At 37.6% G+C, this 18695-nt stretch overlaps 1 protein-coding gene across 1 annotated transcript in view; it reads right to left on the minus strand.

Moving 5' to 3' along the window:
- Positions 1-18695, minus strand: part of LOC128735284 (synaptogenesis protein syg-2) — a 91070-nt gene that overhangs the window by 22616 nt on the left and 49759 nt on the right. Inside the window, exon 3 of the mRNA XM_053829775.1 lies at positions 3406-3663. Within this exon, the coding sequence (XP_053685750.1) occupies positions 3406-3663 (258 nt within the window). The remainder of the gene's footprint in view (positions 1-3405; positions 3664-18695) is intronic.

The following is an 18695-nucleotide window of genomic DNA, read 5'->3' on the forward strand; positions in this document are numbered from 1 at the left end:
CCTCGATTCCTCGTTTTGTTATGATTATTTTGCTTTTGGCGCTAATTTCCCCTTTGCTATATGATTTCGCTTTTTTTGTTTCCCATTTTTCGTCTTTTTTCTCCCTTTTATACCGTTTTCTTTGGTTCACTTTTTCTGCTTTCCTTTTTTTCTTTTTCTGTTCCATTTTCCTGCTTCCTAACCCATCTTTTCCTTTTATACCTCGTTTGATCTCTTGTTCCCATTTTCCTCGTGTTTGACTCCCTCGCCGCTCCCTCGACGTCTTGCCGTCGCCGTTCCCTATGTGCCGTTGTTCACTTCTTGTGTTGTTTTTCTACTTTTTTCTCCCGCTGTCCCAACTTTTCTGTTACATTTTTTTCCTGTCCGTCTTCGTTCTGTTTGTCTCGTTTTCCCTCTATTTCTCTTGTTTTCTGCTCACGGTTTCTTCTTTCTTTGTTCTGATCGTATCTTTTCCGTTTTCTCGCGTTTTATCCCTTTTGTCTTCCGTTTAAATTTTTGTCCCTTTTTGTCCTTTTGTTCTATTCCCATCCCTGTTGTGTTCCTCTTTTTCTGTTCTCACTTCCCCATTCTCCATCCTGTTCCCATATTTTCTGTTTTTCTATACCGTTTTTTCTTTCTCGTTTTTCCTTTTGTATCTCATTTTTTCTTCTTTGCTTTTGGGGTTTTCCTTTTTTTCAATCCATCCAAGCGGCAATTTAAGATTTATTACATTCCTCTAGTGGTTTTCATGGCTAATTTCATAAAACTGGAATGGCTAATTTCATAAGCTTTTTATAACCTCTTGAAGTGTCAGGTCATACGCTCAAGGAGGTTTATTACGCACTGCTGAAAGCAGTAATAAAACCGTTTATCAGTTCCACTGCTTGACAACAACCGCCACAATCTAATGAAGCTTTTCGCTTTGTTCGACAACGCTAAAAAGCACAAGGCTTGCTGCGTAAATGGTTAAATCTCGCAGACGGCTTTATTAACTTAAAATTATTGTAAAACCGCAAGCAGAAAAGGTACAGTTTTACCGTCGGATCATCCTGATCGATTTGATTTACAGCGGCCACAATCAAATATCCGTTAGATTATATAATAAATTTTCAGTAGTTTCTGTTGTTGTACAGCATATGCGTAATAAATTTTATCGTGTATATTGGAATAATAAATCAGTAAAATTCACAAGCAAAAAAATTTTACAATTTTTGAAAACCAGTTGTTTAAACAAAATAAATATATTGGATTATTGACCAAACTCGTGACTTTAGTCATGACCTTGAAATGAGGTCAGGCATATATTAATATTTTTTTGAAACGATGATTCTACAATTGATGAAGGGACGGTAAGGGAAAGTAATGAAGAAGGATTTTTTCCGGGAATGAAGGGGAAGGGTGGAAAGGAAGGGGGGGGGGGGTAATAGGTAGCTATGCTTAACAAGTTGTCGTTGTGACTCCTATCTTTTGTCCAATGCTGGAAGGTGCATGGGTCGAAACAAGCTGTAATCAGAGATTATAAATCCGGTTTTCTTTCTCTTATTATGTCCTGCTTTTCCTCCGTTGCTGTCCTATTCTGTTTTTGATTTTGGTCCCGTTGAACTTTCCTATATTGTTCTCTATATTCCACTTTCCCTGTTCTCGTTTCTCATTTTCAGTTCTCATATCCTCCTTTTCGCATTCAAATTTTCTATTTTCTATTTTGTTTTTAGCCTTTTTTGTTCCATTTTGTCCTCATTTTCTGTCCAGTCCGGATACGCAATTGGACTTGAAAATGAACTTGACATTGGACATTATATATGACTTGAATTTGAACATCGTCTTACTCTCCCACACGTTTCGTGCTCCATTTTTTGCAGTGCCGTTTTTCACTTTTTGTTCGGTTTTTTCTTTTTCTTTTTTTTTGTTTTTATTTGGTCCGTATTTTTCTTTTTTTTCTGTCCCATTTTCATAGTCTCATTTTGACAAATCTTTCTCCTTTTTTATTCCGTTTGCCTTTCGATTTCTTTATTGCTTTTTACTCTCTCTCTCTCTCTCTCTCTCTCTCTCTCTCTCTCTCTCTCTCCTCTCTCTTTCTGCCTGTCTGTCTCGCTCTCTCTCTCTCACACACACACGTTTTTCATCTTTTACCCGTTTCCGTTTGTCCACGTTTTATCACGGTTTCCCGCGTGCTCTTTTTCTCTAGAAGTACCGATTTCAAGTCAAATTTTTAGTCCAAATCCAAATAAAATTTGAAGTGCAATTTGTATCTAATTCAGGTAGTCCGTCTCCTGCCCCTCTCCAGAAAAAAAATTACAGACGTAAAAAGAGACAGAACGCGAAAAAACGGAAAAGAGCACGAAGGAAAACATGTTATAAATTGGACAAACGGAACAGAAAAGGAGAAAAATCCCGAGAGAAAAAAAGAATAAAAACTGGCCAAAAAAACGAAACAAGAAATAGATGAAGAGCGGAAGAGAAAAAAGGTATAAAAAAGAGAGAAAACAAGTATTAATCATAAAGAAAAGAAGGTACAGAAAAGGAGAAAATACGAGAGCAAAGAAAAGTAGAAACGAGTACAGAGGAAAAATGGGACAAAAAATTAAAAAAAATTTAGAGAAAAAATGAAAACGGAAGACGAAAGGGAAAAAACGAAAAAAAAAACAGAAAAAAGGAAAAGTAAAACATAGTGTTCGTAAGAACGAAACAGTTAAACAGCGATAAAGACGGAAACCAGAACCGGAAAAATAGAAATAGTCGGAACGGTACCGAAAATGACAAAAAATGAGACTGGAAATAAGGAAAAATAAGCTTGAAACCGAGGATAACCGGAATAAAAATGACGAAAAACGAAACAGAGGAAAATTAGGACTCAGGAGAAGGGCAAAAAAAGAAGAAATTTCTGTGCTGTGCAGTGCTTCATACCGCAAAAAAACCTTTATAAAACTAAAATAAAATCAAGCGGCTTTAGAATTGTGACTTGGGCAGCTTCCTCTTTTTGTTTCGTATTCACTCACTCTCTCTCTCTTCCTCTCTCTCTGCTTACATTTTCTTAAGAAACCGATTACTCTATGATGTTTGGTCCATCCGATATGAATTTTTGAATTTTTTGGTACGTAAATATTCACAAAAACCGAGTTTCTCAGCAACAACAATCAGCAATCAGCAATTTATATTGAATCATTAACAGATTAGAAATTGGCATAAGATGATAGAACAAGAATATTTCAAGAAAACTTTCTTGTTACAGAACTTGATTTTTCAAATTGTGTTTGGTGTTTTCCATTATCACTTAACTTGAAATTCTTAAATTAAACTCAAACTGGAAATAAAAGTATGTTTAGGATTTTAAATTGAACTTAACATTAGATTTTGCAATGGATATGAAATTAAACTCAAACCTAAACATAAAGTTGGAATTGAGGAACAAATAAAGACGCAACTTACTTTCTGGATTCTGTATCCGACAGGGCAGGGTGACGGTATCATCCAGCTCCGTTTCGATGGTGTGATTCCTCGTCAGCAGCTGGCTGGCCAGCGAAGGATTCGGATTGTTAATCTCATTGTCGGCACTTTCCTTCGACGGTTCATCATCGTCGTCGTAGTCATCCTCGTAATCATCCTCGAGAGCTGACCCGCCGCCGCCGCCGCCTCTCCGTTCCTTTGAAAGACTACTACTGCTGCTGCTGGCCGGTTGGGGGGAAGCTGCGTGGGGGGAAAAAGAGAAGGAAGAAAACAACGAATCAGTTTAAATTTTGAAGTGGGGCACAATATCTGCTTGCGCTTTCTCTGCCACTTAGTTCAGAGCAGTTTGAGCGACGTTCGCCTGTTCGTTCGTTCGGATTGTGAACATTCTAATCCTTCGCGAAGCGGAACGCCGTCACCCTTGAGAATTTGCGTGCGAATGAATGTTTTTGGTCGGATGCAAAGCATACGCATACGCAAACTATGGAGATATCGCAACCAATTTATCTTGTTTGATGACTTGTCGGTTTCGGGAAGCAGATGGCTCACGGCCACCACGCCACGACGGTACGATGCCGATGGGGTTGCTGACCGTTTTTTGGTACGCAGTGTTTCAGCCAGTAAGTTGTTGCTGAAGTTAATTATAAACGATTTTGTTTTATTTTCCTTTTTTTCTGCGTGCTACTTTGAGGACTGCAAAATTTATCTTCCGATTATTTATCTTACTGCAAAAATAAAAGTTGTTGCAGGCCATGATTTACTTTAATGGAAATGTTTTCTTACTGACGTGAAAAAAATTGTTTGATCGGTTTCAGTCAGCTAGAACACTTTTATGTCGTTTGAAGTTATGTTGTTGCTTCTATATTTCTCTTTCTTCGAAGCACAATTTCATACGGTGCCCTTTCGGAACCCTTCCGGTCTACATTTTATCAAATACCTTTCCGCAAAACTAAATCCGTCCTTAGAAATCCCTTTGAATATCAAAACCCTGTCATGTGCATATACTATTCTTTGCTGCACCTTTCCGGACCGGCCACGTCCCGGCACGGGCGGTAATGTTCACATAGTGACGACAACGACAAACGACGACGGTTCACTTTTCGATGCAAACGAAGCCAGGATAATGGAAATAAATGTCGGTACCTAACCTACCTACCTACCAATAGATGCGAATGCAAAATAAATACGGGACCCGATCATACCGTAGCCAAAGGTCAATTTTTATGGGTTTTCCATTCCATTTTCCTAGCGCAAGCCGCCGCGTCGCACCGCTGGCGCTGGCAAAACCGCAGACATCCCCAAGAACAAGCACTTCCTTTCTAGCTAGTGTACTAAGGCTGTGTGTGGTTCGGTGGATGTGAACGAAATTTATTGGTTGGTAACGGTTGGTGCCGCGCCGGGGGGAACGGATCCTACGAAAGCACCATGAATATGTGATGATTCAGATTCCTTTATTCTACCCCAACTAAGTATTGGAAAAAGGGAGCGTTTTGTCTGCTTCCGTTTTATGTGTTTCTGATAGAATGCTCGTCTGCTTTAGTTGCATTATAATTACTATGGGCAAAGAAATCTGTGTTTTTATAGTAGAAAAATGGGTAAGATTGTGCTTGACAAAGGCTAGTCGAAGTGTAACTTTTTCAGTTACATTGACCCGAAATGGTTCGATTATGGTTTAACATAATTTTGTTACTTAAACAACTCTACCTTTGAAGCGGTGACTTTTGAATGGAATTTGTTCCTAATAAATCTATCGGTTATATCTTGATCTACAACACAAAACTGCACCCAGTAGACTCAACCTACCTAACCTTACGTCAGTCAGCCGTTCGTTCGTTTGTTCGTTCGTTCGTATCCTGACTCACGATCACGGTCGCACCGGTGTGGAACGTTTGCATTCAAAACCGGCCTCATGAACAGCCAATAAATTTTACCTCGCGTTACTGAATGGAGCAATTCAAAATACGCACGTAATCCGGTGAAAATGTATGTGCGGTTCAGCATGCCAGCTTGGGCTGCGAGCTACGATGGGGTTCCACTCTCCAAGTATATTCGGTCCCACTGTGTCGGTCCACGGGGCAGTGTCGTATAGGAAAAGCTACCGGAGCGCCTAGTGCACGTGAAGGAATTACCTAATTACCATGTTATACCGTTTGTTAGCTTATGACTCAAAGCAACAATTATAAAGCACTCCATAAAAATTGTAAATTTGGATTGTTATCTACTAAAACATTGTGGATTCAGCCTAATTTTTTCAAGGGATTAAATTAAACATGTTCATTAACATTTTATTGACTGTCCATCTAACGTAAAACCGTTATTCCAAAAAACTGAGTAAAAAAACGAAAGTGTCGTCGTCGTTCAGAAAAGCGGAACCAAACAATGGAACCGAACTCTCAAGCATGTCCAAAAGTTGGCACGTTCCATACTGGACGAACACGGACTGGAGCTGGCGTTGCAATGTTTGCAACAACAGCACCCGGAACGGTTCGGAACCGGTGAATGATTAATATTTGTGCCCTCCCACAGACGGACAGACAGACAGACAGTTCCGTCGTTGATTCGTCCGGTCATTCGACCATTTATCATCGTGGTCACACATTTAGAGGTAAACAAGACAAACCTGTCAGCGGAGGATAAGCGCAACGAATAACCAACGAACGATGAAGTTGTTTTTCGATTGAAATGCAATCTTTCAGATTCAGCGCGGCGGTAGGTTTTTGTTTTCGAGCGGGATCTGAGTCAGATTAATGATAACCGTTATGATTAGGTAGGTCGATTCCTCGCAGGAAAAAAAGTGTTGGATTTGTTACGTCAACAGGTTATTTTTAATGATGATAATATGTAGTATCATAGATTGTAACATGAGACAAATGATTGTTACACGAATCAAGAGAAATCGATACCCTTTCGTTATTTTTGTTCATCACTAGCTGACCCGGCAAACCTAGATAATTCATTTTGGCAGTTACGTCACTATGAAAGCATGGGTGGTTTAATTTACAAATTTTCAATTTTTTTCACAGTAAAGTAGACAACAATCCTTCCATTACTTAGTCAGATAAAATAAAGCGGATAGCACTTAAATATTCGCCGTGATTGTATAACATTTCGCCGAATGCCATTTCGCGAAAAACCTTTTCGTGGAAAGTACCATTTCGATCCTCGGGGTGATCGTCTCCTTACTCGTTGTCGCTCGTTCGGACCCAACTGAAGTAAAATAAAAGAGGTCAGGAAAACAAATAAACCTAGACAGAGGTGATTTCTGCGGGGGGCTGCAGATAGATTTTGGTGTTCTTGTTATTAATTGTTTTATGTTTTATGGAAGAGTCCAAAATTTCTCGGGTTCGATTAGTTTTTGAGTTACGCAAAAAATTTCTGTTTTATTTGTATGAGAGTCCTTATTCCCCTACCACAGGGGTGAGGGGTCTCAAACCATCATAAAAAAATCCTGCCTCCAAAATCCCCCACATGCCAAATTTGGTTCCATTTTCCTGATTAGTTCTCGAGTTATGCTGAAATTTGTGTTTCATTTGTATAGGAGCCCCCCTTTAGTGGGGGGAGGGGTCTCTAACCATCATAAGAATCTGCCATGGCCCCAAAAAACCCCTACATTCAAATTTTCACGCCGATCGGTTCAGCAGTTTTCGATTCTATAAGGAGCATACAGACAGACAGACAGAAATCCATTTTTATATATAAGACTAGCTGACCCGGCAAACTTCGTGTTGCCATAAATTAAACTGTGTTGTACATAAATCATGAATCTCGAATGATCTTTGTCACAATCTCGAGTTTTGCAAGTTTCTGAGGAGTTCAACCTTAGATGATTCATTTTGGCAGTTACGTAACTATGAAAGCATGGGTAGTTTAATAAACAAATTTGCAATGTTTCCTCACAGTAAAGTAGAAAACAACTCCTCCCATTGCTCAGCCAGAAAGCGAGTGATAAAGCGGAGCGAAAGCCGGCAAATTATTTTTACAGTTTTTAAAATTGGCTTCAAAAATCGGAGGGCAAAAAATAATTTGTGGGTCGAATTCTTTTTTAATAAAATCAATTGTCTGCGGGCTCTACAGTCTAAAGAACTCGAAAAATGACTTCATACAAACTTTAAACTTTATTTAAAAATGGGTTAGTTTTACTCGATTAAAAAATTCTCTTTCCGTTCAGTTACCCAACACTGGAAGGACAAGAACTTAATAAAATATTTGTAGTAGCCTTATTGACTAATGTTTTATGGAAGAGTCTAAAATTTCTTGAGTTCGATTAGTTTTTGAGTTACGTAAAAATATCTGTTTTATTTGTATGAGAGTCCTTATCTCACTACCACAGGGGTGAGGGATCTTAAACAATCATAAAATAAATTCATGCCTCTAAAATCCCCCACGTGCCAAATTAGGTTGCATTTACTTGATTAGTTTTCGAGTTATGAGGAAACTTGTGTTTCATTTGTATGGGAGCCCCCCCCCCCTCCTAAACAGGGGAGATTCATCGCAGAAAAAATTCTTGCCTCCGAAAACCCTCACATCCCAAATTTGGTTCCATTTACTTTGTTGGTTCTCTAGATAAGAGGAAATTTGTATTTTATTTGTTTGGGAGCCCCCCCCCCCACTCTTAAAACGGGGAGGGATCATTATTCACCATAGAAAAACTACAAGGTATACAGCCCTAAGGGTTGTACGAAAGGGTGACGTAGGCCTATGTTAACATTATATTGTAATATTTTGATAACCTGTTTTACTCGATGAAGTATTCCTTTATGTCAGATTATTAGAGCAAGGACTTATACAGACTGCATTTCTGGCATGTGTATGTTTATGAGTATCTATCGCCTCCAGCTTGGCTCATTAAAACAGTGAGCAGATGCGCTACGGAAACCGCTCGTGAGGTTCAGATCTTCGTTAGTTTCTTGTTGGTGATTGAATTAACCAAAATTCTGTCCCGGAAAGCACATACTTATCATGACATTCGAGCTCCTAGTAAATGTTTCAAGATAAATGTGAATATCATCCATCAATCAGCCTTGGTGGCCTTCAGCGTCAAGTAATAATTGTAAATAAAATTGAATTTTCTTTCAGCTGGGTATGAAATGGGGAAGGCAAACGAGAAAGCGACCAACATAGCTTTCGCCAGCCCAAGCTCCTACCTAGCGCCTCCACGCGGCCGTACCCGGTAATACTCTATTGAGTAGCTAAGCTAGGAGGTGCGACGCCGCGTGGTTTCCAGATGCCTGATCTCAAAACTGAGATTTTTTGCAGACGGCTGAACCACACGGCCAGGTAAGTCTCATATGTTATTCTAATGATTTGTTTCGTTCTAGCTCATCAAGCACCTCCTACTGTACAGTTAAAACTTTGGTCGAGCAAGTTTGAATAATGGTCATGGATATCAGAAGGAAGGATTAAATTGATTATTGGATATTAGATGCACTGATGGAGACTCACATGACGCAATTATATTTCATTCGGCGGATTGCTGGTGAGATTGTTCTATTTTTCGCATATATGTTCCATTTCATTTATTTTTTAATGTTTTATTCATATCGTATCATATTCATATTACTGGGTACAAGAACATCTATGAAGATTGCGTGAGTTTTTGCGCATCCTCTTATAGTAGGTGTTCAACTAACGTACCTATTTCTACAATCGTAAGGACATGGCCAGGTGTATGGTGTACTTACAGGTACACCATATCAGCCACCCATGATGTGTACGGTTGTCTATGCTATGCTATGCTATGCTATAAAATTGAATTTTCTTTCAGCTGCAAATATCTCTTCAATGTATCAGCAACAGCAAAAGTTGGTTTAGGGAATTTTACAGTGCTATAGCTTGGTAGTTTGGAGGGAATGCTACAAAAGTAGCATATATTTAGCGTTTTAGGTACGATAATCTAAACATTTTTACAAGAAAGTTAATTTGCCATTATAAATACGAATTGCAGATTACGAAAAATTTTATTTAAACTTCATTTAATTTGTTGGTGGCCCTTAAAAGGGCCATTGGTTACAAATAACATCAAAGCCAAAGCAAGTTCAGCGCAAATATCGGATGTCTTTCCCTTTTGGCATGAATGGCAACTAGAGGGGTTGTGTGGGTGTTAAACTACATACATTGTTCATGCCACACCCATTGGTTTTGGTACTTATGATTCTGGTGCCTACTTACTGATTGATTCATCTTAAAACAACTGAAACTAATCAGAAATTATTTAAATATAGCTATAATTTAACTATTACTAGCTGTTATTTTCGCTATGAAGGCTACTTCAGAGTTGTTGTCATCCATGGGTATTTTGTCCGCTAAATTTTGACAATTTCACACCCCTGAAGGCAACAGGCACGTAGGTTATCGGCATCGATTCATTGTGTCCTGCACCAAAAAACTTTTACTGGCAGCCATCATTGCAGTGTGCTCCCGCTTGTCATTCGTACTTACCGCTAGCCTTCCATGTTAACGAAATTTGACCTTGTTTTAACATACATTTTCACTATTAAGCGTATGAAAGATTATTATAATTATGTTGCTATAAAATTACTGGACATTTTCTCTTTCCAACGACATATTAACAGTTATGTTTCGTTCAGTAGTATAGAAGTTCCAAGCATTTGAAATCTTTCATTCAAACGATACACTTCTATTTTCATTTTCACAAAGTGCTACCCTACCCAGTATAGTAAACAAAGACGTAGTCCTACTTCAAAAAAATCTTCTTAATTCTAAGATCCCCACATGCCACATTTGGTTTCATTTGCTTGATTAGTTCTCTAATCATGCAGAAATTTGTATTTTATTTATAGGGGAGCCCCCCCCCCCCTTAGTGATGGGAGGGGTCTCTAACTATTATAAGAACCTTCCCTGGCTCCAAAAACCTCTGCATGCAAATTTTCACGCCGATCGGTTCAGTAGTTTTCGATTCTATAAGGAACATACCGACAGACAGACAGACAGAAATCCATTTTTATAGCTATAGATTATTTACAACAATTTTGAATGCCCTTCTTTAATGTAACACTTCGCCCCACTAAACCATTCTTGGGAGTCTACACTGAGCAGCATTCCCTATCCTGTCACTCGCTTGTCTCCACACTCATTGGCGTGCCCAGACAGAAGCACGTGCCTCACCTTCTCTGTAAAATGTAAAGTAATGTACCGTGACCGCTCCTAATTCTGTGCAGCTCCTAATCCTGCGCATTTTTCTTTATATAAGTATTTTTTAACATTGTGCATAACTATGATCATTGCGTTATTTTTTTTATAAATGTCTGTTGAAATATTACGTCATTATTCACAAACGGGCCATAATATTTGAGAGCGAAATTATTTAACGTGAAACTGATGGTATTTTACATGGCAGAAAGCATCGTCGTTAGCACCAACGCTAAGATTGTCCTTCTAGAAAATTAACAAATTTATGATCGAAATTCTTTGCAATCATCAAATTACCCAGCATAATTAAAAAAAATTAATTTTAGTCATGTTTTAGACAAAAAGAGTGATTGCATGCATTGCTTTTCTTAGAAAAATGCGATGGAATAATGCGCAGATTTAGGCACAGATTTTTTATTCATGTTCCAAATTCTGCGCAGTAATGTATCCTACGAAGAAATCGCGAAAGAATACTCAACCTCACCCAAATGACTGAGGTATAGAGGCATGAAAATTCAAGTAGAATCTTTAACTTGCATTGATTGGAATCCTGTGCTGTGTCTCGGGGTCCGAACCTACGAGCGCCAGTTCATGAAACCATGTCTTCTATTTTTTTTAATGTCCAACCTCATGGGGCTGTCAGAGAGTGGGGAAGTGGTTTCTATATGAAAACACAATTTTTAGTATTAGTCTATAGTGTAATGTTCAGTAAGCAGAAAACCCAAATCAATTCGTCCTTCACGTTATCGAGAATAAAATATTTAAAATGAGGCAATCAAAATGATAACAATATTCCTTTGCCACCCGAACAGCACAAGAAGGCCGGATGATGGATTTAATTATGGTAATGGCTAATGCCGGATTTTTTGTGTGCTTTCAGCGTATAAAGACATAAACAGCATGACAGGAGTATTTATTTTAACTTTTTGGGTGCGCAGAATTAGGAGCAAACATGCGCAGAATTAGGAACATGGACAAGAGAGTGCGCAGAATTAGGCGCTGTGGATAAGTTTACAAAACAAAAAATATACTCAATTGTTGGTCGACTTATAATTCCCATATTTTTTACTAGATATTATAGACCGTAACACTACACGTTGCTGCTATCCACGTTGTTAATTTAAATCTAGAATACTTAGAATAGCGGAAGAATCATAAAATGTCTTTACTGCGCAGAATTTGGTACGTTCACGGTACACCAAAATAATTTCTGTTACCCAGAAATTTGCAGTTTTCAATTTATTCGGCCTCAAGTTTTGCAAGAAATAAAACGAATTGCGTAAAATAGTTCTAACTTCAAGTCCAGTTATAGATTAAATTCAAGCTTAGTTTCAAGTCTAATTTAATCGCAATTTCCAGTAGAATTTTAAGTGCAATTTAAATTCCTACTTTGAGTTCAAATTCAAGCCTAATTTAAGTCCGGAAGCAAAAAAGGAAAAATGAGACAGGAGAAAAAATGGAAAAGACAACGAAGGAAAACGTACCGAAAACTGAACAAATGATAAAGAGGAAAACGTGAGAGTGGAAAAGGAGAATCCGATAGAGTCTTTTTTTCTCGAGGCAAAAAACAAAGAGGTTTGGACAGAAGAAGATGAAGAAAAGCACTGAACGAAGGAAAAAACCATAAAAAAAATGAAAATAAACTGGAACTTTGTGAACTTTGTTCACTTTTTGTTCCGTTTCAGCTTTTTCTCTGCACCGTTTTTTTTGGGTTCCCACTCACCTTTATTTCTTTCCCTTCCGTTTCTCCTCTTTTCGTTGTTTTTTTGCTGTTCCGTATTTCCTGTTTCATTGTTCCGTTTTTAATTGCTCGCTATCCCGTTTTTTCTTTTTTTGTCATATTCTTCCTACTGTTTTCCACTAAAACCTTTCCCATCTTCCATCTTTTCACTTCCCATATTAATCAATTTTCTTTCGGTGATTTTCTTTCGTTTCCAGTTACCGTCTATTTCTAACTCTTTTTATCTCCTTTCCTTCTCAGTTTTCATGTTCATCTGTTCTATTTTTCCTCTTTTAGATGTCCAGTTTTTCCTTCTTGTCTGTCATGTTAATTCTGTTTTTGGTTCCCTTTGTGTTGTGTTTCTCTCCAATTGTTTGGAAAAAATACTATGTTTTCTGCGTTCCCCGTTTTTTTGTTCTACCTTTTTCGTTTTACATCTCGTTTGATCTCTTTCTTTCATTGCCTCTATCGAGTTTCTTTTTTCTCTCTCGTTATTCTTTTCTCTTTTTTTTCTTTTTTTTTTAAATTCTATATTACAGAGGTTTTCAGTCTGCGGCTGGTTCGCCTCTCCTTTTCTCTTTTGGTCTCTTTCTTTTTCTCTCGTTTTTTCATTTTTTTGTCCCCTATTTCTCTTCTTTTTCTATCCAGATTTCCATCTTTACTTTTTCGTTTTCGTCATTTTTTGAAATCACTGTTGAAATTGGGTATGAAATTAGAAATGAATTTGGTCTTAAAATTAAATTCGGCTTAAAAAAACTAAACTTGAATTTTAAAATAGAACTGGACTTAAAATTGAACTTGAAACTGGAACTATATTTACTCAAAAAAATTACTTATCGGAAATAATGGCAGATTAAATTACAAACTGCGGATTTCTGAATTGCCAAAATTATTTTGTTTTATATTGAATTTGAAAGGGCACGTGCCCCAGCGTACTCCAGGCTGGCCACTTCAGTGTACACACACAGACATTCGGTCTTCGATATTTCGTGTTTTTCGGCCAATTGCTAAATTTTTGTTAAAAATACGTGTTTTTACAGGAGCGATGTTTTATTGCTGTGAGTTTGTTCAGCGAGGCGCTGAAATACTTAGGTATGTTATTATTTGGTGTCTGATTATTTTTATGATTATGCCCGTGACAAACTTCACAGTCTTCTATCCATGTATGGGTCATTCCACGAGAAATTTACAGTCAAAATTTTTTTCTCGACGAAATATTATTTTTTACGTTCGATGATACTGTTCAAAATCGCAAAATATGATTTTTTTAAAGTAATCTGAAAAAATCTCTTTATTTTAAATGCTCGTGGCAAACATAGTTTGTAATTTCAAAAAAATAGTTCATTTTTATAAACAATTCCAATTGCAAAGTTGGGACTTTTTTCACGATTTTTTCTCGCCGAGCTGCGAAAAGACTAAATTGACTAAAATAATAACATGTTAGGTGGTTTCAACATCTTCATAAGTTTGTATTTAACGGCACCGTATATGTCTGGTTCAAACCCGGAACCAAAATCACTCTTTTCTCTAAGATTTTTGAAGTTTTTTGTTTATGGTTTAAAACAAAACAACAAAACAATTGCACAACTTGTTTTCCATGCTCATCGCATTGTTTGCGTTTTCAAATCAACCTAGTTCACTGTCATGAGATGCTAAACCCATTAACGAATGAATCTATCTCGGCCCGGGGATGAATATTCAAACAAAAGCCTCCCGATCAGGAGCTTAACATCGTTTCCATCATTTTGATGAATGATCATCATGCATAGTGACACTTAGTCGCCGTCGTCGTCGTCGTCGTCGGGGCGAGCCGTTCGCTACACTCTAATGGAAGTAGGTATGAAGTCTTATTTTTCTATCGCTGTTTCTATCATTTTCAGCCATCAGAGCCATCAGATAATTGCTTTGGAGCAGAGCAAAGTTGGGTTCTTTTAACACTCCCGGAAAGCTAAATCAGAAGTGATTTTAGCCCGTGTGCAAGTTTGACATTTATCCGCTCGAAAGCTTATGGCAAGATTATTTTTGGCACATAGCCTAATGTGTGTAGCACGAAATGGGTCCTGTCCTGTGAATGAAACTCAATACGTGAGTCGAAGAAATTAATCTTTTTCATCGTTGCGCGGATTTTGTTTTGGGTGTAACATGGGTTGGATCAAGCAGAAAAAGTGCCAGCGGGTAAATCCGATACCCGACTTGCAATATTACGGTGCGACTCGGTACGGTAGCGGTTGAATAGTTGTAGCAACCCATAAATATTAATCGGTGGGGCCCCCTCCTCCTTCCCGTGTTAGACCCCAGGCTGACTGACTAGTAGGTATCGAGACTGACATCATCGAGGAATAATGTAAAGACCAATCAATTTACGTACGTTCGTTGGGTACTAAAGTTAAGCGAGGTCGTCATTATAACAGTCAACGGGTTACAATCGATGAATTCAATCCAGCTGTGCAACAAAACGGTATCGTGTGGGGACACTTTCAAGTATTTTTGGCCCTCCAAAACACGCACCGGCCAGCTCCGATGAATTGACCCGTTTGTGTTTATGCGTTTGGAGTGTGCTTCCCACGGAACTTCCAACGTATGCTGCGATGAATGACATCACAAACTGGCGTCATCGCTCATGAGGTTAACTCGGGGAAGATGATTTGACAGCCATCAAAACGGGGCGACGTCAAAGTAGCTCGCCCTTTGACTTTCGTTGGTAGCACTACTAAGATGATGACGCATATTGAATACCACCACCCGTGGAAAGTGCAGCTCCGTCATTGAAACGACCGAATTCAAGCATGTATCCAGACAAATTACTAATGCTGGAAGAGTCAGGCCTGTTGCCACTAGCGTGCCCAGATATGAACAAAGGGTAGGGCACAAGACCTTTGCAGAAGAATATTTTGGTTTATTATTATTTATCACAAAAAAAAATAAATTTAAATTGGAAATTGGACTTTAATTTGAAATAATTGCGACTGGAATCTTTACTTGGAATTAGACATGAGGGATTGTATTTGAAGTTAGACATGCAATTGAAATTTGAATTGTACGAATTGACTTTGAAATCAGAATTGGAATTTAACTTTAAATTGGAAATAAATTAGGCTCTCGCATGTTTTATCATTTTTGTGATTCGTTTTTTAGTTTTTGCGCATACTTTTCTTCTTTTTCCTTCCATTTTTCCTCTTTTCCTCCTGCTCTTCTTTGTTACGTGTTTCATTGCTTGCTGTCTAATTTTTTTCTTTCTAATTTTCAAACTAGTTTTCTTCTTATTTTATGTTATTTTTCTTTTTTCTCTCGTTCTTCTTCCCTTCCCGCCTTCTTTTCTTCCCTTTTTAGTTTACTTATTTCCAATTTTCGACTTTTTCTATCATCATTATCTTTTTATCTTCTTTCCTCCTCGTTTTTCGTCTTCGCTCGTTCTGAATTTCATTTCTTAGAGGCTCTGTTTTTCTTCTATCATATCAAGTTTGTTCTTTTATTGGTTTGCTCTTTCGCTTGTTTAGTTTTTTTCTCATGTACTCTCTCTCTCTCGCTCTCTCTCTCTCTCTCTCTCTCTCTCTCTCTCTCTCTCTCTCTCTCTCTCTCAAGAGGGAATTGGTTCCACTTATTGCCGGTTCCGTTTTTACTTTTTGGTTTCGTTTTCCCTTCCTCTTTCCCGTTTTCCATTTTCTGTCACCTTTTTCGTGTTTTCGATCTCGCCTTTTTTTCTTTTTAATTCTTTTTCTGTTTCTTTCTCGTTCCATTATGTTCCGTATTAGCTCCTGTTAACTTCCTCTTTTAACGTAGCATCTGTCTTTTTTTCCGTTTTAACCCTTTTCTTTTCCATTTTAATTTTTTCTACTTTTTTCTTCTTTTTCTGTTCTCGCGCACCCGTATTTTTCCTATCTCTTGTCCTCTGTTTCTACCCCGTTTTTTCTCCTTTTTTGTCTATTTTGCTTCCTCGTTTTATTTATTTTCTTTCTTCTCTATTATTTTTCTACTTTTTTCCGGACACGATCTTTTTCAGTCCTGTCTATTATTTGTTGCCTTTTTTACCTCGTTTTCTCTTCATTTTAACCTTTTTTCTTTTTTTGACCCCGATTTCCGTCCCATTCTGCCACGATTCTTCTTTCATTTTCCTTTTTTATGCTAGTTGTTCTTTATTGTTTCTCTCTCGTGTTTTACCATTTTTTCTCCCGTTTTCCCTCATCACGGTTTTCATCACGGTTTTTCTGTTCCTCTACTTGTCTAATTTTTCCTCCTTTCTCTTTCATTTCGTAGTTTTTTCACGGTCCTAGTTTTCAGTTTCAGTTTCCCTTTTAACTCCTTTTTTGTTTTTTCGTTTTCGTCTGTTCCGTTCCTTCTCTTATTATATCTCGCTTTTTTGTTACGTTCTGTTTGTTTTCTTTTCTCTTTCTTTTTCATTTTTTTTCTTTTTCTGTGATCGTTTCTCCTGCTCCGGTATTATCTCTTCTCCTTTTTCTACTTTTCTATCACATTCTTTCTCCTTTTATATTTATGTGTCCATTTTGTACGCGCTTTCATTCTCGGTGATAGCTCCCGACGAGCTACGGACATTTTCTGTTCTTTCCGGGTTAGTTCCACCCGAAAACGCCCGGCTGCTAATTGGTTTATTCAGAACGGTTTTCCTAGCGCTGAGGTACTGCATACGGTATACTGGTAACGCGTGGCAGCTCGCTATTGACAAAAAAAACATCACAGTAGCTCACTGCTGGTTTAAACCAAACATTTCTCGTCTGTCGATGCGAAAAATGTAAAGCCGGGGTGACCATAAGCGCTTCCGCTGACTTAAGTAAACGGTAAACTAGGTCAATACAATGCGGGGCGGAAACTAAGTCAATGACGTGTTAAATTATGAAAAAGGGCGCGGGTGCTACATCGCCCCCCTCTTCCTTACAGAGCTCCAAGTCATTTCAGAAGGAGATTGCGAGAAGCAGTTAAAGTGGGACCACCGCGACATTATTTTGTTCTTTCTACTGATAATATCTGATCATATTTCCATTCATTGGTTTTTCTTTCTCATATACAAGTTGTACAACTTCAAGAAAACCTCTAATACAAATTCCATTACGGGTTTTAGGTTTCATTAAAAAAAGGACTCATCAGTTCAAACTTATCCACTTTCTTTGGTAAATGTTACATTCTATATTATCCGTTCCTACAATCGCTACATCGGTTTCCTCGTTTACTCTATCGTTTTTTCTTTCTTTTCTCTCATTTTCCTACTCTCTTTCCTTCACAATCTCTTTCTACTAAGTCTCTTCTTTAAAGCCTTTTTTCCTCTTTTTATATTCCGTGTTTCCTCCCATTCGCTCATGGATTTTTTTCGTTTTCCTACTTTTTACGCCTGTTTTTCTTCTCTTTCTTTCTCGTTCGTATGTTTTACCTCTTTTTCTATCACGTTTGTCCTGTTTTTGACATATTTTTGCTCTTATTATATATTATATATGCTCTTTTCTCCTTCAATCTGCTTTGCTGCTTCATTTTTTGGCCAAATCTCGTGTTTTGAAATGCGGTCAAGCATATATTAATATTTTTTTGAAAATTTTTTGGTTCTACAATTGATGAAGGGACGGCAGGGGAAAGTACCTATCAAGTCTTATCTTTTGTCCAATGCTGGAAGGTGCAAAAGTCGAACCAACCTATAATCCGAGATTATAACCCGCCAGGGTATGTTGTGGGTTCAAATAGTTTTTCCTTCTTTTCTCTCATTTTTCTACTCTCGTCCGTCCACAATCTTTTTCTCTTTAGTGCTCCCTTTTTGCCTTTTTCCCTCGTTTTCTCTTCAATTTTTTTCGTTTCTATTTTTTCTGGCAGGTTTTTATGCCAGTTTTTATTCTTTGTCTTTTTTTAAAGTTTTTTTTCATATTTATTTTTTTCTGTCACGCTTTTTCTCATCGTTTTCTGTCTTATTTTTTCTACCTAGTTCAAAAGAGTTTTTAATTATTTTTTGTAATTTTTGATTGTTTTCTCCCGTTTACCGTCTTTTCTCTTTCCTTTTATATTTTCTCATTTCCAGTTTTCGTATTTTCTATCATCAGTATCTTCTTATCTTCTTTAATTTTAGTTTTTCGTCTTCGTCTGTCTCTTAGAGGCTCCGTTTTTACTTGTATTCTGTCATGTTTAGAGACTCCCTTTTTCCTTTTGGTCTTCAGTTTTTTGGATCTCATTTGTCGTTTATTCTCTCCTTGTTTATCTTTTATTTTGGTCCGTTTTCCTTCTTTCTTTTTTTCTCTACTTTTTCTGTGCCACTTTTTCGTTTTTCGTCTCATGTTTTTCCTTGTACATCTTGTTTGACCTATTTTTTCCATTTACGTCATTTACTCTATCGGTTCTTTTTTTTACTATCTCGCTATTCTTCTTTTCCTTCTTGGTTTCACTTGTTTCCTGTTCAGTTTTTCTCTTATGT

This window comes from Sabethes cyaneus, chromosome 2 (assembly GCF_943734655.1).
Source record: "Sabethes cyaneus chromosome 2, idSabCyanKW18_F2, whole genome shotgun sequence".
NCBI lineage: Eukaryota > Metazoa > Arthropoda > Insecta > Diptera > Culicidae > Sabethes > Sabethes cyaneus.